This window comes from Gadus morhua, chromosome 6 (genome assembly GCF_902167405.1).
Source record: "Gadus morhua chromosome 6, gadMor3.0, whole genome shotgun sequence".
Taxonomy (NCBI): Eukaryota; Metazoa; Chordata; class Actinopteri; order Gadiformes; family Gadidae; genus Gadus; species Gadus morhua.
The window spans coordinates 5,676,538-5,703,219 of record NC_044053.1 but is presented as its reverse complement, the minus strand read 5'-3'; the positions used below and the strand labels follow the sequence as shown (position 1 = coordinate 5,703,219).

General features: G+C 43.4%; 1 protein-coding gene and 3 long non-coding RNA genes across 4 annotated transcripts; 3 read left to right on the top strand and 1 right to left on the bottom strand.

The window, feature by feature from the left end:
• LOC115545360 (uncharacterized) lies at positions 1 to 671 on the bottom strand. Its single transcript, XR_003977078.1, has 3 exons — positions 574 to 671; positions 374 to 454; positions 1 to 229 (listed from the first exon to the last, which is right to left on the bottom strand). It is a non-coding gene; the product is annotated as an uncharacterized LOC115545360 (long non-coding RNA).
• Positions 672 to 8,010: 7,339 nt separating this feature from the next.
• On the top strand, positions 8,011 to 26,122 carry LOC115545353 (sialic acid-binding Ig-like lectin 5). Its single transcript, XM_030358401.1, has 8 exons — positions 8,011 to 8,034; positions 8,453 to 8,512; positions 9,608 to 9,901; positions 10,166 to 10,429; positions 24,016 to 24,318; positions 24,499 to 24,571; positions 25,308 to 25,389; positions 25,472 to 26,122. Exons 2-8 carry the CDS (start codon positions 8,467 to 8,469, stop codon positions 25,586 to 25,588), a joined length of 1,179 nt encoding a protein of 392 aa, XP_030214261.1. The 5' UTR covers positions 8,011 to 8,034; positions 8,453 to 8,466; the 3' UTR covers positions 25,589 to 26,122.
• LOC115545358 (uncharacterized) lies at positions 11,901 to 14,613 on the top strand. Its single transcript, XR_003977077.1, has 3 exons — positions 11,901 to 12,348; positions 12,626 to 12,707; positions 13,361 to 14,613. It is a non-coding gene; the product is annotated as an uncharacterized LOC115545358 (long non-coding RNA).
• Positions 21,167 to 22,955, top strand: LOC115545361 (uncharacterized). Its single transcript, XR_003977079.1, has 4 exons — positions 21,167 to 21,223; positions 21,657 to 21,716; positions 22,377 to 22,700; positions 22,820 to 22,955. It is a non-coding gene; the product is annotated as an uncharacterized LOC115545361 (long non-coding RNA).
• Positions 26,123 to 26,682: the final 560 nt, after the last annotated feature.

Genomic DNA, 26,682 nt, shown 5'->3' with positions numbered 1-26,682 from the left:
GGCTGCGCGATTTGTGGGTTTATAACTGCCTGGAGAACCAAGTTATAATTCTCTGGAGCTAAAACACTATCAGCGGTGTCCTTGCGTCCCTTTTTATACGGGATCTGCTGTTGCACCACTGTTAGCGGCGAGCAGGGTAGAGGCAGAGCACGGTTCGGTCTTTTAAGGTTTTTCTTGGTTAGACGGTTTGATCCAGGGGTCCACTGTTTCACACTATTCACGATAGGCACTATACGTAAACCAATAAAAAAACAGAAAATACAAAAGTATACAGGGGTTAGGGATGGCTGGTCTTTTTTATTATTCATTATTAAATGCACAATAAAATAGATGTAATACATGTATGAAAATAGTGTGTGTACTAATAACTCACCATAACTACCACAGGCCTCCACATTGGTCCGATCTCCGAGTATTGTTCTTTGATTATTCAACCGAATATCATATGCACCTGCTACACCACAGAAACATACGATTTAGCGGTTATTCTATGCATATATTATAGCCGATAATAATAATAATGATAGAGTGAGAGGGATCTATATATTATACGCTGCTATAAAATCATCTTACGTGCGCGTGGACCCTGATGCCTTTTCACGCTCTCATAGCCGACGTCAGAAATCACTGCGGAAAAACTATGTATAAATCAGATATGGGCCGCGTATACACATGGTCATAGTCATGATATAATAATAATAATAATAATAATATATTACACTCATATGAATACTTACAGTCAGTAGGCATAGTTGCGCAGGTTGGAGTAGCTGTTTTTTTTTTTTTCTTCTCTTTTTTCTGCAGCCGCTATGACGAGTCTACTAGCTTAGCCTAGCTCTCAGACGTTTGGAGGATCAGGGCTATGTTCATTCTGCACTGGGTCGATATATACCCCCGATAGATAATCACCAGTATACCCGACCCTCCTACCCCCGGTGTCATGACCTCCTGACCAATAGACACACCGTTAGTGCGCATGCCTAGATACCAATGGCCTACGCCTACTCATTCGCACAATAGACTATATACTATTGATAAGTGGTTAATACATATATCTTATAATAAACGAAATTAATAGAACATCATTTAATAGTATCATGATAACTCCTAATATGTTTTCTAAGTGACCCACAAACGGAACCCGCATATGGTGAACACCTCTTTTTAACCCTGATATATCACATTATGAATACCCCCTATAATACGATGACCTCTATACACATATATATATATATATATATATATATATATATATATATATATATATATATATATGTATGTATTAAGAGGTTACATATAATAATATTCAACGCATTATTACATCAAACACACACACACACACACACACACACACACACACACACACACACACACACACACACACACACAAATTCACTTAGGCTGGCTTATGGAGGATGTGGTTGTCTACCAGATGGTAAACATGTAGCCCTAAGGCTATTGGCGACACTAGCCCTAGGGCCGAAGAACAACGCCATACACCCAACACAATGCCTGGAATCTGATTACAGCACACGCAAAGAGAGGAAGCGACATGGCCATACAACGCTTCACATGACCCCTAGCAGGCTCGCACTCTAGATGACCCATAAGTAGAGGAGAACGTAGGCCCTATATTAAACCACACAGAATAGCAATAAGTCACACACAAATTCACTTAGGTATGCTTATGGTGGATGTGGTTGTTTACCAGATGGTAAACATGCAACCCTAAGGCTATTGGCGACGCTAACCAGAGGGTCGCAGACCAAGTCCACACATCATTAGGAGTCGTATACTTACCGTCACCGTGTGTCACGACATCCTGTCCAGTAGACACACTGATAATACACAGTTCCTAGACACCAATGGCCTATGCCTACTCATTCACACACTAGACTATCTACTATTGATAAGTATGGTTAATACATATATCTTATAATAAACGAAATTATTAAAACATCATTTAATAGTATCATGATAACTCCTAATATGTTGTCTAAGTGACCCACAAACGGAACCCGCATATGGTGAACACCTCTTTTTAACCCTGATATATCACATTATGAATACCCCCTATAATACGATGACCTCTATACACATATATATATATATATATATATATATATATATATATATATATATATATATATATATATATATATATATATATATATATATATGTATGTATTAAGAGGTTACATATAATAATATTTAACGCATTTTTCATCAAAACACACACACACACACACTCACACACACACACACACACACACACACACACACCCACACACACACACACACACACACACACACACACACACACACACACACACACACACAAATTCACTTTGGCTGGCTTGTGGAGGATGTGGTTGTCTACCAGATGGTAAACATGTAGCCCTAAGGCTATTGGCGACGCTAGCCAGAGGGGGGAAGAACAACACCATACCCCCAAAACGTTGCCTGGAATCTGATTACAACACACGCAAAGAGAGGAAGAGACATGGCCATACAACGCTTCACATGACCCCTTGCAGGCTCGCACTCTAGATGACCCATAAGGCACAACGCAGACATTATACATAACAACACCAACCGGAAGTGCCGTCATAAACACCCCCACCAGCCCCCCTCCCCCCAACCGGAAGTTCCTATTTTCATAAACATGCCCAGGGAGTGGTTATTATTAACTACTGGGGCCTAAGGCCACTGTGGCAGTGTGTGTGTGTGTGTGTGTGTGTGTGTGTGTGTGTGTGTGTGTGTGTGTGTGTGTGTGTGTGTGTGTGTGTGTGTGTGTGTGTGTGTGTGATGGCTGGTTTAAGCAGCCTCAGCTGGCGGAGTCTGATGGGACTCTGGTGCTGGGTGAGGCTACACACCTGTTGCACATTGAGTAATCAGTGAGCACAGGTTAGACCAGCCGCCTGCAGTCGGCAGCGGAGCCCCCTTGCCTTGTTCATTCTCACACTTGTTCAATAAACAATATTTTTAACACCACCACCCTACGTCCTTTGTCTTGAGGAGCCCAAAATAAGTCACCCAGGTGGGGTGGGGCGGCCTCCTAGTTGGGGTGTAACATGGACCTTTGCTACAGGCAGTATTAACAGAGCAGTATCAACACTATTAACAGAGATTATTATCAAAAGTGTTAACAGGGCAGTATTAACAGAGCAGTATCAATAGTATTAACAGAGCAGTATTAACAGTATTAACAGACTGTTAATACTGTTGATACTGCTCTGTTGCTACCATTCCCTGTTACTTCTGTTGATCCTGCTCTGTTCATACTGCCTGTAGGCTACAGGCAGTATGAATATATCATAATATCATATAATAGCCTACATAGATATCTATATCATATAATACATATTATCACGGCCAAAAGCTGCTTTTGGCCGTGATAATATATCCTCATCATCCTCATCGTCATCCGCTTATCCGGGGTCGGGTCGCGGGGGGAGCAGCTCAAGCAAGGGGCCCCAGACTTCCCTTTCCCGGGCCACATTGACCAGCTCTGACGGGGGGATCCCGAGGCGTTCCCAGGCCAGTGTTGAGATATAATCTCTCCACCTAGTCCTGGGTCTTCCCCGAGGTCTCCTCCCCACTGGACGTGCCTGAAACACCTCCCAAGGAAGGCGCCCAGTCGGCATCCTTACCAGATGCCCGAACCACCTCAGCTGACTCCTTTCTAAGTAAAGGAGCAGCGGCTCTAATCCGAGTTCCTCACGGATGGCTGAGCTTCTCACCCTATCCCTAAGGGAGACGCCAGCCACCCTTCTGAGAAAACTCATCTCGGCCGCTTGTACCCGCGATCTCGTCCTTTCGGTCATCACCCAGCCCTCATGACCATAGGTGAGGATAGGAACGAAGATCGACCGGTAGATCGAGAGCTTTGCCTTGCGGCTCAGCTCTCTTTTCGTTACAACGGTGCGGTAAAGCGAACGCAATACCGCCCCCGCTGCTCCGATTCTCCGGCCAATCTCACGCTCCATAGTACCCTCACTCGCGAACAAGACCCCGAGGTACTTGAACTCCTTCACCTGGGCTAAGGACTCATTTCCTACCCGGAGTAAGCAATCCACCGGTTTCCTGCTAAGAGTCATGGCCTCAGATTTAGCGGTGCTGATCCTCATCCCAGCCGCTTCACACTCGGCCGCCAGCCGATCCAGTGAGTGCTGAAGGTCACAGGCCGATGATCCAATGAGGACCACATCATCTGCAAAAAGCAGTGACGAGATCCTCAGACCACCGAACTGCAACCCCTCCCCACCACGACTACGCCTCGATATCCTGTCCATGTATATCACAAACAGGATTGGTGACAAGGCGCAGCCCTGGCGGAAACCAGCACCCACTGAGAACGAAACTGACTGGCTGCCGAGAACACGAACACAGCTCTCGCTTTGGGAGTACAAAGATTGGATGGCCCTGAGGATAGACCCCCTTACCCCATACTCCCGCAGCACCTCCCACAGTTTCTCCCGGGGGACCCGGTCATACGCCTTCTCCAGATCCACAAAACACATGTAGACCGGATGGGCATACTCCCAGGCCCCCTCCAGGATCCTTGCGAGAGTGAAGAGCTGGTCCGTAGTTCCACGTCCGGGGCGAAAACCGCATTGTTCCTCTTCAATCTGAGGTTCGACGATCGGCCGAACCCTCCTTTCCAGCACCTTGGAGTAGACTTTACCAGGGAGGCTGAGAAGTGTGATACCCCGGTAATTGGCACACACTCTCTGGTCCCCCTTTTTGAACAGGGGAACCACCACCCCGGTTTGCCACTCCTTTGGCACTGTACCCGACTCCCACGCGATGTTGAATAGGCGTGTCAACCATGACAGCCCCTCAACACCCAGAGCCTTTAGCATTTCTGGCTGGATCTCATCAATCCCTGGGGCTTTGCCACTGCGGAGATGTTTGACTACCTCAGTGACCTCCACCAGGGAAATTGACGACGAAACACCATCAACCTCGAGCTCTGCCTCCAACATAGAGGGCGTGTTATTCGGATTCAGGAGTTCCTCAAAGTGTTCCTTCCAACGTCCGACGACCTCCTCAGTTGAGGTCAACAGAGTCCCATCCTTACTGTACACAGCTTGGATGGTTCCCCGTTTCCCCCTCCTGAGGTGCCGGATAGTCTTCCAGAAACACTTTGGTGCCGACCGAAAGTCCTTCTCCATGGCCTCTCCGAACTTCTCCCACACCCGCTGCTTAGCCTCCGACACGGCAGCCGCTGCAGCCCTTCGAGCCTGTCGGTACCCTGCAACCGAGTCAGGAGTCCTCCAGGATATCATATCCCGGAAGGCCTCCTTCTTCAGTCGGACGGCTTCCCTGACCACCGGTGTCCACCACGGTGTCCGAGGGTTACCGCCCCTTGAGGAGCCTAAGACCCTGAGGCCACAGCTAGCCACCGCAGCTTCAGCAATGGAGGCTTTGAACACCGCCCACTCCGGCTCAATGCCCCCAACCTCCACAGGAATGCCAGAAAAGCTCCGCCGGAGGTGTGAGTTGAAGATACCTAGGACGGGGGCCTCCTCCAGACGTTCCCAGTTCACCCGCACTACTCGTTTGGGCTTACCAGGTCTATCCGGAAATTTCCCCCATTCCCTGATCCAACTCACAACCAGATGGTGGTCGGTTGACAGTTCCGCCCCTCTCTTTACCCGAGTGTCCAAAACATGCGGCCTCAGGTCAGATGACACGATCACGAAATCGATCATCGATCTTCGGCCTAGGGTACTCTGGTACCAGGTACACTTATGAGCACCCTTATGTTCGAACATGGTGTTTGTTATGGATAATCCATGACTAGCACAGAAGTCCAATAACAAACGACCGCTCGGGTTTAGATCAGGGAGGCCGTTCCTCCCCACCACGCCTCTCCAGGTGTCTCCATCGTTGCCCACGTGGGCGTTGAAGTCTCCCAGCAGAACTACGGAGTCCCCTACTGGAGCCCCATACAGGACTCCATTCAGGGTCTCCAAGAAGGCCGAGTACTCTGAGCTGCTGTTTGGTGCATATGCACAAACAACAGTCAGAGTTTTCCCCCCTACAACCCTTAGGCGCAGGGAGGCGACCCTCTCGTCTACCGGGGTAAACTCCAACACCGCGGCGCTCAGCCGGGGATTTATGAGTATCCCCACACCCGCCCGGCGCCTCACGCCCTCGGCAACTCCGGAGAAGAATAGAGTCCAACCCTTATCCAGGAGTACGGTACCAGAGCTGAGACTGTGCGTGGAGGTAAGCCCCACCAGATCTAACTGATAGCGCTCCACCTCCCTCACAAGCTCCGGTTCCTTTCCCCACAGCGAGGTGACGTTCCACGTCCCCAGAGCCAGCTTCTGCCGCCCGGGTCTGGTCCGTCGAGACCCCTGACCTTCGCTGCCACCCATGTGGCTGCGCACCCGACCCCAACGGGTCTTCCCACAGGTGGTGGGCCCATGGGATGAAGAGAGGGGGGGTGCCACGTAGTTTGTTCGGGCTGTGCCCGACCGGGCTCCGTGGCAAACCCGGCCACCAGGCGCTCGCCATCGAGCCCTCCGTCTGGGCCTGGCTCCAGACGGGGGCCCCGGGCTTCCTCCGGGCCGGGTCACATCTCCTCTTTTTTCGTTCTTCATTGGAGTTTTTTGAACCATTCTTAGTCTGGCCCCTCACCTAATATATGTGATAATATATATTATATGATATAGATATCTGTGTAGGCTATATGATAATATTTAGATATAGAGCTCCAGGACTCCCGTGTGTTCTAGAATATTTACAGAACACGGCTAAAGGCTGTGTGCGCCTCGCCATTGCGATGCATCCACTGTAAACAGAGCGCATGGTACCGTGGCTGCAAGCTGCTCAGGGCCACACCCCCACCCTCCTCCTTGACCCGCCTCGCTCCTCCTCATTTGCATTATAGCTAGAGACACCAAAACAGCGCATTTGGGGGAAGCTCAATGTGCGACTGGCTCGGAGTGGCTGTAACTCTGCACCACGGCTGAATTTCGGGAATGTCTTTGAATACTGTGTTAGTTGCCCACTAATACCTATATTAAAGAATACATAAAATAGCATGTCATGGGACCTTTAACAGAGCAGCATTAACAGTACTATCAGTTGTGCCGACCCTGCGGCTCGAGGAGACTGGGGGCGGGTCCCCTGCTCATGTGTTGGAGGTCGTGGGAGGAGCCAGTGGCTCATTACGGAGAGGTGGAATCACCAGTGTCATGTGATCTCAGAAGCTGCCATTTTGAATGACGCAGTCTTCAAGCCCTCGACCCCAGTGCACTCGCTTTCCGTTGTGCAGGCTGCTCAACTTCCCGCTTTTTGTTCCATTACCCTGCTTTGTCGACTCTACACCACTACATAACATATATCCATCATCCACTTACTGTGTTACTGATGCTGCTGATCTACACATGTCATTACTTCAATTTAGTGGTCGTCCTTCATTAAATTATGTTAAGTTTACTCTTTCCATCATCACCCTCTCCAATAGTTTATTACGGCCTGGAGCCGGGTCTAAACACAGTATTAACAGAACAGTATCAACAGGATTAACAGTATTAACAAAGAACATTATCAACAGTATCAACAGTGAGAAGAATTAACAGAGAACTGTATCAACAAAACAAAATGAATAGAAGTCAGTATCAACAGTATTACCAGTAAACAGTGTGAACGGCTTTAACAGTGTTTACAATAGTAACAGTACTAAAAGAGACCAGTATCAATAGTATTAAAAGAGAACAGTATTAGCTGCATTAACAGCGTTAACATTATTAACAGTAGTAGCAATTAACAGGATTAAGAGCATTTACTAATCAACAGTCATTGCAGTATTAATATTAGTTGATTATGGTTTTGTTGAACCTTTAATCTCTAACTATATATTCTTCCTGTATGTTGGCTCAGATCTAAGTTATGTCTCTGCTCATGTACATTTTAATGAGTTCCTCATTCACTCACCTGACCAAGGTTATAGAGAGAAAGATGAAGTGTAGCTTTTACTCTTCAGGAACTTCATATCAAGTCCTTCCCCTCTATCACGTAAGTCAACTCTATGCCTGGTTGATAGAACAAAGGAACATAATTACTGTTTACATGTACATATTATTTTTTGTTTTATTCATTCAATACCTGTTTTAGTTAATGTAAGGGTGTTATCTTTTGATTTCCTGTTTATATCCCTGTCTAAACTTCTCAAGAGTTGAACATGTCCAAATGTTACCTTTAAAGGTAATATATTACATATTTATCATTGTTATTCTTTGAATATTGGTATTATGTGATGGGAAAATAGTTTAATTAGTAAAAGTGGTAGATTTACTGTTATTTTGAAATATAAATTTCTATAGCATTTAACATTGTCTTACTATTATTAGTGTAGTCCTGAATACCTTAAGTGTAGTATGATATTAAGTGTAGTACAGAACTTAATGACATTTTTGTATTTCTCCTGATGAAGTTCTGGAGGAGAACATGACTGGATCCTGGAGAGTATTTCTGCTCTGTAGTCTCCTGCAAGGTAAACATCTCAACCCTCCCTGTTGATACCTGAAGTGGGTCCTATCTTAATACCTGTAGCACTGAAGTTATCTCTGTAGTACACTACTTAATACCTTTGATACTCTGTTTTTACCCTCTGTAGTACTCTAATAATACTTGCTCTGTTAATGCATATATTACTCTCATAATACCTGTGGTACTCTCTGTGGTCCTCTGTTAATACCTATAGTACTCTCTAACTACCTGTAGTGCCCTCTGTAGTACTCCACAGTGAATACCTGGAGTATTCACTGTGATCCTCTGTTAATACCGGTAGTTCTCTCTGTTGTCCTCTCTCATTACCGGATCTACTCTGCTCATACTTTTTAAATACTCATTGATCATTTAACCTTTAGATTTTAAACGTTGAATTTGGAAATGTACAATCCAAATCAAACACAATAAATGATAATAACAATAATAATAATAATAATAATAATAATAATAATAATGATAATTATAATAATAACTGATAACTTAGCAACAAATATTGCTAATTAATTATAATCGTAGGATATATTATCTTGTTTTGTTAGGAAATGCATTGTTGCATTTAAATATTTAGTCAGTTTGTGCATCGATTGTGCCTTTGGATCTTTCAACCTCTTGTTTTGAAGGTGCTGGGTGCATTGGAAGATTTGAGGCCCTAATACCAGCAAGTGTTACGACACTCAGTGGATCCTGTGTTACCGTTCCTTGTTCCTTCACCTTGGAGGACAAGTATAAAGACATGCTACATCCTGGATGCATACCAATATGGAAAAAAGGAGAACAATTGATCAGTAATACAACATTCAGGGGAAAACTAACAGCGTACAACTGTACTACAACATTCAATAACGTACTTGAAGACAATGTTCAATATTATTTTAGAATTGACTGTGATGGAAATCCATTAAAATATAGTTTTAAATTAAACCCAGTGACCATCCAGATCAAGGGTAAGTGCAATGTGTGTCCGCCTGAAACAAACACGTCTCTAAGTCCTATTGGTCTTACTGTGGTTCAGATGATGCTGAATGCTGGTAATGCTTGGGTCTCCATAGTAACCGCTCTAAATTGGTTTGGTACCCAGGGCTCCCTGATGCACCTCGTTTGACCACCCCCAAGGAGCCGGTGGTGGAGGGGACTCCTGTGGAGCTGGGGTGCTCTGCCCCGTCCTACTGTGACACCCACCCCCCCACTGTGACGTGGACCCCCGCCCTGGGGCTCAGCACCCAGCTCCAGCAGGACGATACCGTGACCTCCACTCTGACCTTCAACGCCTCCCACCTCCACCATGGAAACAATGTCTCCTGCACTGCGGCCTACTACATACCATCTGGGAACAAAACTGTGACGTCTACAAGATACCAACTCAGTATCTCATGTGAGTCAATGTACTACCTTTTCAATGAAGAGTACATTTTATTATTTGTTTACTTTTTTATATTGATCTTCTCTGTAATCTACCTTTTTTTCATGATCTTAGAAGACAAAGCAGTGGGTTGATAAACAACAACTTTTGATGCTTCTCCTTTTTTTCATTTCATTTACTTTATTTTATTGTATTCAGAACAGTTTTCTTAAACTCACAACATCTGACCAACATGACAGCGGAGCTGAGGGCTCTGATTGGTGGGTTCTCTCTCAGATGCCCCCAGGAACACCTCTGCTGTCGGCAGCCCGTGTCTTCCAGCCGGAGAGAGAGGCTGCCTCAACCTGACCTGCTCCAGTCATGCTAACCCTGCTGTCAGCGAGGTCACCTGGTACCGAATACACGGAGAACACATCCTTAAGATCGGGAGTGGATCTTCTCTGTCCATCCAGCTGTGGAACGCCAATAACGTTTTCTTCTGTGAGGTCAGGAATGACATTGGCACTGAAAAGTCTGATGTCTACAAGATTGACATTCAAAGTAAGTTGATTCAAAACAGGAAACCACCCTGAGCTTGGTGATGTATCTAAAGCTTTCCTCGATCTAAGACAGAAGACAAAGCAGTGTGTTGATCAATAAGTCAAAGTAAGATTGACTCAAAACCATTGAGCAATTGTAAGGTTATTTTATTCAAACCTTAACGTTTCTTATCTATTCATTTCAGTTTTTGCTTTGCTTTTCTGTTCACCCTGACAGCTTATTGTAAGGTCGACATTCAAAGTAAGATTGACTCAAAACCAGGAACAACCCTGAGTTTGGTGATGTAGTGATAACAATGGCTTTTGTTAAACCGGAAGTAAGATGACTTCTCCAAATTCTCTCTTCTTGTTGTCTTCCCCCTTCCCTGTATTCACAGCTCCTCCCAGGATCCTGCCCTCTTCAGGCTGTAGCAGAATTGCAGCCTGGGTGCGATGTTCCTGCTACAGCGTGGGCAGACCATCACCGTCTCTGGAGTGGAGGTTGGATGGGAAACTGGTGTTGGGTTCTAAAGACGTGTCTGTTAGCCAGGTCAACCTGGAGAACGCCACGTTGAGGAGCTCCCTCACAATGAGGGCCCCTGCTGGTCTGACAGCCTTGACCTGCCACAGCTCCAACGCTGCCGGGAACACCAGCCAGGAGCTTCCTGTCCCCCACCTGGATACACAGCAATACCTGACAGGTCTGACCTCAGGGAGATAAAGGGACCCTATTGCAACACCAGCTGATCAGTCATTACAAGGTCTTTAAAAATACTCCCATCACAAATAGGAGTGATGTAGACTACAGATGATGTATGATAATAATTATAATAATTATATTTATTTATATAGCACTTTTCAAAGTTACAAAGTAATTTACATGGTCATACAAACAAAACAAATTACTAAAAGTAGAATCGATAAAGTAATAATGACAAGCAAGATGAATTAGGAGATATTTGAAATAAGAAAAAAAGCTCAAGTTTGTAGACGCTGTAATGAGAGGGACAGTAATACAACGAGTTACAGTAGTCTAAGCAAGAAGAGATGAGAGTGTTGATAACAGTGTCAAGATTTTAACGGGATACAAACAATCTAATTTTATAGATAATACGACACTGCGGAAACACAATTCAAAGACTGATATTATCTTGTGGAAAAAGCTGTTAGAAAAGATGACACCAACATTTCTGCATTGGGGTATGATGCAACAGGATACCATGATTGGATACCAGGAAGTGCTCTCTGGCCTGCCCCTATGGTAATGGCATCCAACTGATCTAAGTTTAGCGGAATGAAGTTTTGGATATACAACAACTTAAAATATTCTGTGTTGTATTCTGTATAAAAAAATAAAAAAATAAATTGAATTGAATTGAATTGAATTGAAAATATAAAAGGGCCATTCCATAGTTAATGGAAGGTTTGGGGAACTAAAGTAACCAATGGCCACGCAAAAGTTCCTAATAGAAAGGATAACATAAGGATAAAATAGAAAACAAATCTGAGACAACACCTGATAAGCCAACCCAATGCCTAAGACGTTCAATAAAATCACATGGTCTACTGATTCAAAAGCAGCAGTAAGGTCTAAAAGCAAAAAAACACATGTTAGGCCGTGTAAGAAAAAATTGAGGGAGTGACTTGTGCATCATAGATCATGGTTCATGAAAGTGAGGTAATAAACAAAATATAGGACGGGTAGATCAACTCCCAGGTCACCTCCCTGATGGACTGCACCAATTGGTAGGTTGGTAAGAAATTTCCTTTTTTTTTAATGGCTTTCGACGACTAATAAGCACAAGGGATTCTTAATATGCCTTGATTGGTCAAATCACAAATTCCTGGTGCCACCTTTTCACACTCAGACCAACTGCCCTGGATAGCTGCTACTGCAGTGCTAGCCGCGGGTCTGCTGTTTGCAACAGTGTGTGCCGTGAGGTACGTGGACTGATAGCCATTGTTTGTACGAATGTCCATTTCTTCACTGATTATTTAATTATTCTCATTATTCAATATTTAGTTTACAGTCACACCGAGTTCATCATCTGAATTGAAACCACTTTCCCTGTCTGGCAGTGGGATCAATTCAGCTAATCACGATGTCAATCAAAAATGGTCAGCTTCTTCTTCTCCATCCTCTTCTTCTTCTTCTTCTTCTTCTTCTTCTTCTTCTTCTTCTTCTTCTTCTTCTTCTTCCCAACTGTTAACATTCCAGAGCTTGGAAGATGGCCAACCAAACAAGACTTGGCAGTGATGCTCTACTCAACAAAGCTCCACCCAACCAAGGGAACTCCAAGGTAAGCCTCCCCTTATTTATACCCAGGATACCCTATCTGAAAACAATCTGTAGCCGGCTGACCCTAACACTATCTTTACCAAGGTAAGCCTAACCTTATCTGCAAACAGGTTACCCTAACCCTATCATTAGCAAGGTAACCATAACTTATCTGTAAACAGGTTACCCTAAACCGACCATATGTTTACCCAGATAATCCTAACCCATCTTTTTCCCACGGTCAACCTAACTTTACCTGTAAACAGGTTACCCTAACCCTATCGTTAGCAGTGTAACCATAACCTTATCGGTAAACAGGTTACCCTAACCCTATGTTTACCAAGGTAACCCTAACCTTATCTGTAAATGGGTTGCCCTAACCCGACCCTATGTTTATACAGGTAACCCTAACCCTATCTCTGTCCCAAGGTCACCCTAAACGTAACCGTTTTTAACACGGGTAACCAGGGTGTGAGTTACATGTGAGACAGTAGGAGTTGAGCTCCCATAAGTCTGAGCTCCCATGAAATAAGTCAAATGTGGAAAAATGTGTGTCTTTGTGTGTGTGTGTGTGGGGGGGGATGTCTTTTTGACATCCCAATCAGTAAATCCATATATATATATATTTTTTTTTAATATATATATATATATATATAATATATATATCTTACTCAGGTGTTCTTCAGAAGTGGGGAGGACATCTATGCTAACATTGATACACTGATGAACACGGTCGGACCGAGACAGGATCCTGTTGGAGCAGGAGAAGAGGCTGCTGGATTGGGAGAAGGGGCTGTTGGACTGGGAGAAGGGGCTGTTGGACTGGGAGAAGGGGCTGTTGGACTGGGAGAAGGGGCCGACTGTGATGTGGTGTACACAACAGTGAAATGGAAGAAGAAGTCCAAGAAAAAAGAGGTCTGAGCTCCTGGGGCAGAGACCCTCTGGGGCCCAGGGCCCCGGAGGCCCCTACACTTCCTCTGGGGTGGATGAGGGATGAGCTAAGGGCTGGAGGGATGAGTTAAGGGCTACATTGATGGGTAAAGGCTAGAGGGATGAGTTAAGGGCTACATTGATGAGTAAAGGCTAGAGGGATGAGTTAAGGGCTACATTGATGGGTAAAGGCTAGAGGGATGAGTTAAGGGCTACAGGGATGAGTTAATGTTAGAGGGCTGAGTTAAGGGCTACATTGATGGGTAAAGGCTTGAGGGAGGAGTTATGGGCTACCTGGATGAGTTAAGGGATGTAGGGATGAGTTAAGGGCTAGAGGGATGAGTACGGGGCTAGGCCAGGGGCCGTATTCCCAAAGAATCGTAGGGTTAATAGTTAGGGTTAGTGGCTGATTTAGGAGAAACCCTTAAGAATAATGGGTGTGTCAGTCTTAAATGTTGGACTCCTAATTGATTTAAATTAGAGCAATTCACAAAGTATTATGGGCCCAAAAGTAGAAACCAAGTCTAGGAGAGCTTAAAAGTCCTCGAGAGGACTCCTAACTCAGTAAGACCTATTCACAAAGAATCAGAAAATGGCTGCAGCGAGACAATTTTTTTTTGAGATAATAGAGGACTTCGAATTGATAAAGAGATATAGGCGTAAGGGTATCAAACTTGTGGTTGAATTTGTGAATAACACCTCAACATTTAGCAACAGGGAAAATGCATCTGTTAAGGGAAACGTATAAATATGTCCTCAGTTGTTGTATATATATGTATATATATAGTGTTGATTCTGTACCCAAGTCCACAGATTATTGAACCACTGTGGGGAGCTGGGTAAATATGCAGGCTTGCGTCATATGTAAATGAAGGTGCGTTCACATCAAGCACATGTTCAGGATGTATAATGCAGTTCTAAGAGAGCTCGGCCGAGCGTAACATGCATAAATGGTATTGAGAAAATATATCATAAACCATGCCCAAGAGCTAAAGAGTTCACCGCCTCCGTCCCAACTATCTCTCAGTGTAGCGTACGGGGAAGCGGCCTTCCTTAACGTCAACAATCGCAACATCAGTGATGGTTAAAACACACGGGGCTGTAAAGCTTAGATCGAGTGGTGACTCTTTGTCGCTGGCGTGGTGGAGTATACGTAGAACGAATAGTATTCACTTCAGCCTTATGACATATTTATTCACCGTTCAGAAGAGCCTACAGCAGGGGTGCCCAACCTTTTCGACCCAAGATCTACTTTTCAAGTAGCCAACCTCCCGAGATCTACCAGCCTAGTGCCAACATTGCAAACCTGCGTAACTACTGTTGACGGCTTTCAACTGTTGTGGACAGCACATGCGCTACCGCGCGTATATGTCCCGCGCAAATTTTATTTTATTTAAAAAAATATATATATATATATATTTTTTTTCTTCTTCTTCACCCCTCGCGGTCTACTTGGGATCTGTCGGCGGTCTACTGGTAGACCGCGAGAGACTGGTTGGGCACCCCTGGCCTACAGAATACACGACTGGATGCCGCTCAGTCATTCAACAACATCGCTCTAGCTTGACTTGACGCACTCATCTGCTAGAGCGTAGTGACATCATCACGTTACCGTAAAACATGTAACACATTGTCAACAGGATTATACTGGTACCCTACTACCACAGTTCATGGAGTAAGGGTGCAATCACATATTAACACTTAACAGGGGAAATGTTACAAATGAATCTATAATCATTCTTATTAATATATTGTATTAAGTTTGTAATCAGCTCAGTAGCAATTGGTCCTGGTACCAGTTGGGCTTTCGCTTGAGTTTCATGTCTTAGGCTTCGCTTTCTTTCACCATGAGAGGAGGACTTGAACAGCAGTATGGGCTGATTTTAAAGTGTTTGAGTTCTGGATATATGCTCAATGGATGAAGTTTGCATGGTGCTTTTAATTACCTCCTTGATATAATGCAATTTGCGTATTTTTATTGTTTGTGTTCTCTCTCTTTAACGTGCATACATTGCATTATCGTGGTCTGCACAAAAGTGTCATCATGTGTGTATTCTGCTAACTGCACTGTCCATAACTATTTGATAGGACTTCATTGTAGCGTATGCAACAGGATGTTTCGGATGAGTTTCACCGAGACCGCCTGCACTCAACAACCAATCACCATACTGACCGCAAAACTTTTGCCCGAGAATCGACGTAAGGGGGTGTCATTCTTATGGCGCATTTCCACTGCAGGGTGCGGAACGGATCGGATCGCAAAGGTGCGGGTCGGATCGCGTTTCCACCGCCAAAAGTGGGCGTGACCCGGACTTTGCCGTACCCGTTCCGACCCCATTTTAGGGACTCCTCCGTTGCGGTACCCAAAACGAGACCAGACGCCTGAAAGGGTACCCTGGAATTCTAGCTACACCCCCCCTCCGTTGATTGGTCGACAGAATCGTCACTTCCGGGTGACGCGGGGATAAAAACAAACAAACGGTAGCCTCGAGGTATTATTCTTTACAATTAACATGTCGCGTAAAAAGCTTGCTTGGGCGAACAAGGAAGTGGAGACGTTCGTCTGCATTCTTGCGGAGGAAGACGTTGTTTACGATGTTTACGTAGCTGCCGCGGCGATCGACATCCGGCCTACCACAAAGGGTACTGTCGGCGGTGGAAACGCGATCTCGGAACTGAGCTGGGCTATACCGCCCCCTCCCTACCGCCCCTTTGCGATCCGATCCGTTCCGCACCCTGCAGTGGAAACGCGGCATTAGTTCACTCTTGTTGATTTATCCTTAGTATGAGTAGGTCTCAGCGGCTTTGTGAATTACTTTAAGAAAAACTCCTACGGAAAAACTTTTAGAGCAAGTATAGGAGCACTCCTTGCGGTAAGATAAAAAGCTTTGTGAATACGGCCCCAGATGTCTAGTAAATCAGAGTTAAAAAAAAGGTTGTGAATAGGTTTTCATTCGAATATTTTTTATATGACTATGATTATTATTATTCTATAGATTGGTTTAACTTTTAAAATATGATTGTTATTGATAAGCAAGTCATAAGTCATCAGTGATGCCAGTAATGCGTAACGCGTTACTGTGTTTCCTGGCAGCGCTGTGTGTCAGTGTTAACAGTGAGCTCTCCCCCTGGCCCAGCCTGCGCCTGCTGGCCTCCGAGAAGACTGAGGCATGACAGCTGCTGGCCACAGGCTGAGCCAGAATAACCCAAAGACGTCACTAGCACCCCCAATCAACAAGAGTGAACTAAGAATGACACCCCCTTACGTCATTCCACTTTTTTCAGTAACGAGTAATCTAACGCGTTACTATTTCCAAACCAGTAATAAAATTAAAATTATGCATCAAAGTCACTGCGTTACTATTTTTTTACCGGATCACCGATTGGCGTTGAGAGCGATGGGGTGGTGTGTGTGTGTCTGTCCGTCTGTCTCCCTATTTGTGTGAGAGTGTGTGTGCGTGTGAAGCGTAAGTCTCCAAAGACTTCAATCTATCAGAGGCGAGTGTCTTCCTTGACTCTCCAGAGTCCGCGCAACCAGTTGTTATAGCGGCGGAATTATTCGCACGGTGCTGCGTGCGTGTTTGTGTGTGTGTTGCGCTGGAGCGGGGGAAGAACATTGTTGACGGGGGGAGGGAGTTAGAATTGGCAAAACTGGTTGTAATTTTTTATTTTGAGGTGGCAGGGGGTGTTGTCGCAGCTAAATGTAACTGATAAAGTAATTTGTAATCTTACTTAGTTACTTTTAAAATCATGTAATCAGTAGAGTAACTAAGTTACTTTTTTAAGGAGTAACTAGTAATCAGTAATCGGATTACTTTTCAAGGTAACTGGCAACACTGTTAGTCATACTGTATGTTTCTGATATTTTGATTACTTTACAGCAGTGGCGGCTCGTCCATAGAGGGCGCTGGGGCGCCGACCTGCCTGCCTCTTTTTATTTTTTTTATTTAATAATAATCGTTCTAGCTTTGAAAAATAATCGGTGTTAATTACATGCTAATAATGATTTTACTTTTTCGCTCTCCAGAATAATATTTGCATTCAGTTTCACGTTCAACGTTTATCGTTTTGGTGTAGTAGCCAATAGGCTGTCATCCCAGGCTCAGCCCTACCTACCTGGAATTTGATCCAATGGTTAATGGTTAAGCCCTGGTTGCTATGCAAAAAATAACATTCCGTCAATCAGCGTCGTCTAATTTTAGAGCTCTATTTGGAGATTTGGAGCTCTAAAAATGTTGCCCTTATGGTGTGTTCCTGAATCCTCGGACGCCAGCCTTCCGAGTTTCACTTTTGACGTCATTTCAGTTCTGGGAGCATTTATAGAGTTCTCGTGCGACTTTGTGATTGTGTCATGAAATTGGCTAGTCATTGTTTATTGTTAGCTACATTAGCCTCTTTAGCAAACCAGCTCGAAAACGAACCACAAAACTTGACATTGTATTGCACGCACAGCAAGACCGTGCAATGCATAAATTGGTGACCGGAATAAAGTAGCAATGTAATCAAGTGTGTAAGAGCATTTAAAAATCAACAATGAAATGACCACATATGCAATTGTGTGGACCCGCTATGCCAATTCAATTCCAGATCCATTCTGAAGGGGTTATTCTGCCCTCTGGTGGTGATTTGAATTCATAGCCCAGGCAGAGAAGGCTTGTAGTTGTCATTAGTGAATTTAATGCAATATATACTTTTTCAGTGTAAAAACGACATTGTGTGAAACATGACAGCAAATCGATTGACATGTATTAATGTATTAGTTGTAATTCTATCCTGTTGGCAAAATAAACATGTCATGTTTCTACTAGGTTTTATACCAATGTTAATTAAAATGTGTAACCATCTCTTTTAAACAATTGCAGTGTTAAGTTTTAAAAGAAAAGTCACCGTTCTCAGCTCAAGGCAAGGTAAGGAGCTGCCCTAAAGAAAGTCTTGCCTAGGCCCCCCTACTGCCTAGAACCAACAATGACCAGTGTCCCTATTAACAAAGTCCTAGGAAACCATAAGCATAGCTTGGGGCCCTCCAGTCTCCCTGGTTAGAATGAACCAAAAGCAGTACAGTATCAAGAGAGAACAGTATAAACAGTCGTTTACATGAAACTAAAGAAAACTGAACTACTGGGTTAGTCCAAGTATTGGATTATTAAGATGCATGTTTACACTTTAGTCGTCGGATTAAGACCCCTAGATTATTAATGTTCACGTTTAATCTAATTGGAATTGGATCTAATTTTCTGCCCATGCTCAAGATCTTTTCTGGTGTCTGAAGTAGAAGGAGATGGTAGTCGTGTTGTTGTCGCCATCGGAAAACGAGAAACGGCGATTTATTTAAAACAGTTGCGCAGAAGATGGAGGAAGCCGGTGTCGTACCAATGTAGCGACCCCCTATAAGTGTATCATCATCGACATGCATTCACTACAAACTATGCTTAGATTTCACCCAAGAAAAGACTGAATTAAAAGTTAATGTTTTTCTAAAGGTTGGTCATCAACGAGGTAGTAAATTAGTATCACCACTAGGTGTCTATAGCGTACTCATTTGAAGCTTTGAGGTCGAACTACTTTGGTGGTTCATCCGGCTGGGAGTCTTTGACGTTTCATGAGGCATCATCTCGACACCCCTATAGGTACGGTGCCACCTATCGTATATGACATGCTTCGGCCAATGAACCGATTTTTTCGACGCCATGTTTAATCGGACAATTGCAGTTGTCCAATTGAGGACCATAGTAGCACTAGCTTTAATCAAATTAAGGTGTGCATATAAACGTACTAACTTAAGTTGTTAACAGATGACCTTATCGACAAAAAACACTTTCGGAAGTGAACAGTATAAACTGGGGGAGTACTTTTACCTTCTTGTACTTTGACCCTGGACTGTTTTTCTACTCTGAGTTTGGGATTACCCTGTTGATTTGTTCGCTATTTCTGGATTGATCTTGTTGCCAACCTTTGCCTGTCTGTTTACCCTGCCTTTTGGATTACCCCTTGGATTTATTGTCAATGTGCTTTGCCTTTTTTGGATCCTGGGACTGAGTTCTTGTGTTTTTTGCTTTTTGGAATTTTTGGACTGAGTTTGTTTTTTGATCTTCTGAGCTTTATTGGATTTGGAACTTTATTTGTCTGAGGAATAAATACCTTAAAACTTATCCTGCTTTGCACTTGAGTCACACTAGCTTTCTGTGTACCATACCCTGACACCCTTGCCATGTTCATTATCACAGTTGTGCAATAAACCATATTTCTAACACCATTCGTACATCCTTTGTCTGAAGGAGCTCAAAATAAGTCACCTAGGTGGGGTGGGGCAGTCACCTAGGTACAGTATAACATGGACATTTGCTACAGGCAGTAAAAACAGCAGGATCAACAGGAGTAACAGAGAATGATAGCAACAGAGCAGTATTAAGTATAGTATAGTATCAACAGTGATTAGTATTAACAGGGAACAGTGTAAACAGAGATTAGCATAAACTGTATTAACAGTGAAAAGTAACAGATTAGAATTAACTATTAACAGGCAACAGTATTAACAGATTAGTATCAACAGAGCAGTATTAACAGTGATTAGTATCAACAGTATTAACAGAGCAGTACTAACAGTTCTGCCGACCCCGTGGCTCGAGGAGACTGGGGGCGGGTCCCCTGCTCATGTGTTGGAGGTTGTGGGAGGAGCCAGTGGCTCATTACGGAGAGGTGGAAGCACCTGTGTCATGTGATCTCAGAAGCTGCCATTTTGAATGACGCAGTCTTCAAGCCCTCGACCCCAGTGCACTCGCTTTCCGTTGTGCAGGCTGCTCAACTTCCCGTTTCTGTTCCATTATCCTGCTTTGTCGACTCTACACCACTACATAACATATATCCATCATCCACTTACTGTGTTACTGATGCTGCTGATCTACACATGTCATTACTTCAATTTAGTGGTCGTCCTTCATTCGATTATGTTAAGTTTACTCTTTCAATCATCACCCTCTCCAATAGTTTATTATGGCCTAGAGCCGGGTCTAAACACAGTATTAACAGAACAGTATCAACAGTATTAACAGTATTAACAAAGAACATTATCAACAGTATCAACAGTGAGAAGAATTAACAGAGAACTGTATCAACGAGATTAACAGAACAGTATCAACAGTGTTAACAGAGAAAAGTATCATCAGAGAACCGCATGAACAGTGTTAACATTATTAACAAAATGAATAGAAGTCAGTATCAACAGTATTACCAGTGAACAGTGTGAACGGCTTTAACAGTGTTTACAATAGTAACAGTATTAAAGAGACCAGTATCAATAGTATTGATAGAGAACAGTATTGGCTGCATAAACAGCGTTAACATTATTAACAGCAATTAACAGTATAAAGAGTATTAACTAATCAACAGTCATACAGTGCAGTACTAATATTGGTTGATAATGGTTTTGTTGAACCTTTAATCTCTAAATATATATTCTTCCGGTATGTTGGCTCAGCTCTAAGTTATGTCTCTGCTCATGTACATTTTAATAAGTTCCTCATTCATTCACCTCACCACGGCGTAAAGAGAAAGATGGAGTGAAGCTTTTACTCTTCAGGAACTTCATATCAAGTCCTTCACCTCTATCACGTAAGTCAACTCTGTGTCTGGTTGATAGAACAAAGGAACATAATAACTGTTTACATGTACTGATATATATTATTTTTGGTTTTATTCAAGCAATACCTGTTTTAGTTAATGTAAGGATGTTATCTTTTGATGTCCTGTTTATATCCCTGTCTAAACTTCTCAAGAGTTGAATATGTCCAAATGTTACCTTTAAAGGTAATACATCACATATGCATGGTTATTATCATTGTTCTTCTTTGAATATTGGTATTATATGATGGAAAATTAGTTTAATTAGTAAAAGTGGTAGATTTACTGTTTTTTTGAAACAGACATTTCTATAGCATTTAATAATGTCTTACTATTATTAGTGTAGTACTGAATACCTTAAGTGTAGTATGATATTAAGTGTAGTACAGAAGTTAATGAGATTTTTGTATTTCTCCTGATGAAGTTGTGGAGGAGAATATGACTGGATCCTGGAGACTATTTCTGCTCTGTAGTCTCCTGCAAGGTAAACATCTCAACCCTCTCTGATGTTACCTTTAATAGCTACTATATTAATACCTGTAGCACTGAAGTTATCTCTGTAGTACACTCTCTAATACCTTTGATACTTTTTTACCCTCTGTAGTACTCTAATAATACCTGGAGAACTAGTTCTTTCTTTTGTCATCTGTCAATACCGATAGTACTCTCTTAATACCTGTAGTACCCTCTCTAGTACTCCCTTAATACCTGTAGTACCCTCTCTAGTACTCCCTTAATACCTGTAGTACCCTCTGTAGTACTCTCTTAATACTTGTAGTACCCTCTGCAGTCCTCTGTCAATACTTGTAGTACTCACTGTTATCCTCTGTAAGTACCTGTAGTTCTCTTTGTGTTCATCTGTCAATCCCGGTTGTACTCTGTTAATATTTTTTAATTACTCAGTGACTTTAACTTTACATTTAGGACTTCGAATTTTGAAATGCACCATCCAAATCAAACATAATAAATGATGATATTAATAATAATAATAAATAACTAATAACTTAGTGACTAATATTACTAATTAATATTAATAGTAGGATATATTATCTTGTTTTGGTAGGAAGTTCAATGTTGCATTTAAATATTTTGTCAGTTTGTGCATCGATTGAGCCTTTGGATTTGTCAACCTCTTGTTTTAAAGGTGCTGGGTGCAACGCTGCAGAATTTGAGGCCCTAGTGCCAGCAAGTGTGACGACACTCAGTGGATCCTGTGTTACCGTTCCTTGTTCCTTCACCGTGAGGGACGGGTTTGAAGACAAGCTACATCCTGGATGTATACCAACATGGCGAAAAGATAAAATAACTTTCAGTACTACAACATTCAAGGGAAATCTAACAGCGTACAACTGTACTACCACATTAAATAACGTACTTGAAGACAATGTTCAATATTATTTTAGAATTGACTGTGGAAATCCATTAAGATATGATTTTTCAGAATACCCAGTGACCATCCAGATCAAGGGTAAGTGCAATGTCTGTCCGCCTGAAACAAACATGTATCACAAGTCCTATTGGTCTCACTGTGGTTCAGATTATGCTTGGGTCTCCATAGTAACCGCTCTAAATTGGTTTGGTACCCAGGGCTCCCTGATGCACCTCGTTTGACCCCCCCCCAAGGAGCCGGTGGTGGAGGGGACTCCTGTGGAGCTGGGGTGCTCTGCCCCGTCCTACTGTGACACCCAGCCCCCCACTGTGACGTGGACCCCCGCCCTGGGGCTCAGCACCCAGCTCCAGCAGAACGATAACGTGACCTCCACTCTGACCTTCAACGCCTCCCACCTCCACCATGGAAACAATGTCTCCTGCACTGCGGCCTACTACATACCATCTGGGAACAGAACTGTGACGTCTACAAGATACCAACTCAGTATCTCATGTGAGTCAATGTACTACCTTTTCAATGAAGAGTACATTTTATTATTTGATTACTTTTTATATTGATCTTCTCTGTAATATACCTTTTTTTTCTCCTTGATCTTAGAAGACAAAGCAGTGGGTTGATCAACAAGAACTTTTGATGCTTCTCCTGTTTTTCACTTCATTTACTTTATTTTATTCAGAACAGTTTTGTTAAATTCACAACATCTAACCAACATGACAGCGGAGCTGAGGGCTAGGCTCTCATTGGTGGGTTCTCTCTCAGATGCCCCCAGGAACACCTCTGCTGTCGGCAGCCCGTGTCTTCCAGCCAGAGAGGGAGGCTGCCTGAACCTGACCTGCACCAGTCATGCTAACCCTGCTGTCAGCGAGTTCACCTGGTACCGAATACACGGAGAACACATCCTTAAGATCGGGACTGGATCTTCTCTGTCCATCCAGCTGTGGAACGCCAATAACGTTTTCTTCTGTGAGGCCAGGAATGACATTGGCACAGAAAAGTCTAATGTCTTCAAGATCGACATTCAAGGTAAGTTGATTCAAAACAGGAAACCACCCCTAGCTTGGTGATGTACCTAAAGGTTTCCTCGATCTAAGACAAAGCAGTGTGTTGATCAATAATTCAAAGTAAGATTGACTCAAAACCATTGAGCAAATGAAAAGGTTACTTTATTCAAACCTAGATATGTTTCTTATGTACTCATTTCAGTTTTTGTTCTGCTTTTTTGTTGACTGACTGCTTATTGTGAGATCAACATTCAATGTAAGATTGACTCAAAACCTGGAACAACCCTGAGTTTGGTGATGTAGTGATAATAATGTTTTTTGTTAAACAGGAAGTAAGATGACTTCTCCAAATTCTCTCTTGATGTTGTCTTCCCCCTTCCCTGTATCCACAGCTCCTCCCAGGATCCTGCCCTCTTCAGGCTGCAGCAGAATTGCAGCCTGGGTGCGATGTTCCTGCTACAGCGTGGGCAGACCATCACCGTCTCTGGAGTGGCGGTTGGATGGGAAACTGGTGTTGGGTTCTGAAGACGTGTCTGTTAGCCAGGTCAACCTGGAGAACGCCACGTTGAGGAGCTCCCTCACAATGAGGGCCCCTGCTGGTCTGACAGCCTTGACCTGCCACAGCTCCAACGCTGCCGGGAACACCAGCCAGGAGCTTCCTGTCCCCCACCTGGATACACAGCAATACCTGACAGGTCTGTCCTCAGGGAGATAAAGCACAACCAATGCACATATATCAATGCACTACCAGCTGTGAGTCTGAAGAGCCTCGGGGTCTTTAAAAATGTATTGACCTGTTCAATCACAGCCAATCACAAAACCATGAACAAAACCACCTGATAACACATTCTAAATCCTGATCTTTAATATTCCAGACGTGGTGCTGTGCATTGTCAAATCTGCTGTGATGTTCGTGGGCTTAGTGTGTGTGGTCGTCTGTATTATAAGGTAAGTCCACTTGAAATCGTACACATTCAATGTGTTTAGAAATTCACAACTATCTCTGTTGAATTCAGATAGGCCCTAGATGTCATTTAGTAGCAGAAGCCTACAAGCAGACTGAGGACATGGGGGACTGAACCCCAGGGGCGCAGTTGAGCGTTGACAGTGTAGAGTGTAACGACGGTTTCCAACTACCCCTCAAGTACAAGTTACGAACACTTATTATGCCCTGCTGTCCAATAAATCTGAAAACGATTGAGGCAAGATACATGCATCTCATTTGCAAAATATAGATAAATATAATTTTTATCCAATGAGGGCTGTTTAAAGAAACATATGAAGAGATTCAGCAGGATTACTAGTGCTGCCAGGTGCTCGTCACGTCGTGTAGCTTCACTGCTGGAGCTTCTGATCTAAAAAGGTTTATCACACATCAGTTGTGTGTGGGACAAATCAAATTATTTACAATAACCCGTGGATTGTTATCTATGTAGCAGCGAATCAGAAATAGACAGAGATTCTCATTGTACTGCATTTAGCTCAGTCATCATACACTGTCTAGTCTGTCCCCCTGTTGCGCATTATTTTTCCGGTTGTATTCCGGTCAACGGGAGTGGGACAGAGCTCTCTCTATGATAGCTCTGCCAGAACCTTTCAACTGGTTTCCAAACCCCCTGACCAATAGACCATCCCACCCCCTCTGATGTACAGTTTGCTCTACTGTGTATTCTTTTGATTTCAGAACTCGGAAAGTGGGTGAGGAGACGCGGTCCTTTAACGCTGCCACTGTGAAGCGAGCCCCCCCAGACGAGGAGGAGTCCCAGGTAACGTGGATACAAGCTCCACACTGACCTTTGGGATATTTGTGGAGCTCTGTTGTGTTTGAAGACCCATTCTGTATCTCAGGTCGTCATCAGAAGTGAGGAGGACGTCTACGTTAACAGCGGGATGCAGATGAACCAGGTTGAGCCGAGAGAGGAGGCTATTTCTGAGAGCCGGTTCCCCAGTCTCAACGCACCGTGATGCAGCCTCCTCCCACCGGATAGGCCCTGCAGGCTCCCACCCAGGACGACCGGTCTCTAGGGAGCTCACTGAAGATACTCAGTAAACAGTTCATGATTACTGTATTTCCTCCTAGTAGATATTTTAAAAAGTTTGCATGTAGCTTTTTTTTAATAAGTTGATAACTACCATCGGTGTCAGTGGCAGCCTGCCCTATACGCTGAATATGCAGTTGTGTTGACCAGCTAAGCCAGTTCACAAAAGTTAATTAATTCTCTAATTCAAGATCCATTCGGAAGGGTTATGTTGCCCTCTTGTGGTGATTTGCATTCACAGCCCAGGTAGAGAAGGCCTGTAGTTGTCCAGAGTGAATTTTAATGCAATATATACTGTTTCATACATTGTGTGCAACATGACAGCATATCTATTGAAATTAATAAATGTATTAATTGCAATTCTATCCTTTTGGCAAATTAAACATAGATCACGTATCTTCTAGGTTTTACAGCAATGTCTAATGTTAATTAAAATTTGTAACCATCTCTTTTAAACAAATGCAGTCTTCTGATTTTTTTTTTAAAGTCACAGTTCTCTGCTCAAGGTAAGGAACGGCCCCAAAGAAAGTCTTGCCTAGGGCCCCTAATTGCCTAGAGCCAACACTGACCAGTGTTCCTGGTACCCCACTAGTGTCCCTGATAACATCTAGATTGCTAGGCAACAACTAGCATACCGTGGGGCCCATGGTACCAACCAGGCTTCCTGGTCAGTATTAACCAAGAGCAGTGTTTAAAGTATCAAGAGAGAACAATATAAACAGTGTTAACAGATGACCGTACCAACAGAAAGCATTTTCGGAAGGGAACAGTATAAACAGGTAGCAATATTAAAAGTATTCGTATTGACAGAGTACATTATTAACAGTATTAAGAGCAGCATCAATAGTATGAACACTGAACACTTTACAGTAACAGAACAGTATGAACGGTGTTCAAGTGGAAATCCTGAAGATTTATTTATTTCACAACATTCATAGTACTGCAAAAGCAATAGATTTCATCAGTCTCAGGCACTATTGTCTTACCTTATTCGGCAATAGATTGTCAAGATTGCCATGG

Coding starts and splice junctions, on each gene's coding strand:
- LOC115545353 (XM_030358401.1), top strand. CDS start 8,467: ATGACTGGATCCTGGAGAGTATTTCTGCTCTGTAGTCTCCTGCAAG. Junction 24,319..24,498: donor TACACAGCAATACCTGACAG/GTCTGTCCTCAG, acceptor TTAATATTCCAG/ACGTGGTGCTGTGCATTGTC. Junction 24,572..25,307: donor GTGGTCGTCTGTATTATAAG/GTAAGTCCACTT, acceptor TTTTGATTTCAG/AACTCGGAAAGTGGGTGAGG.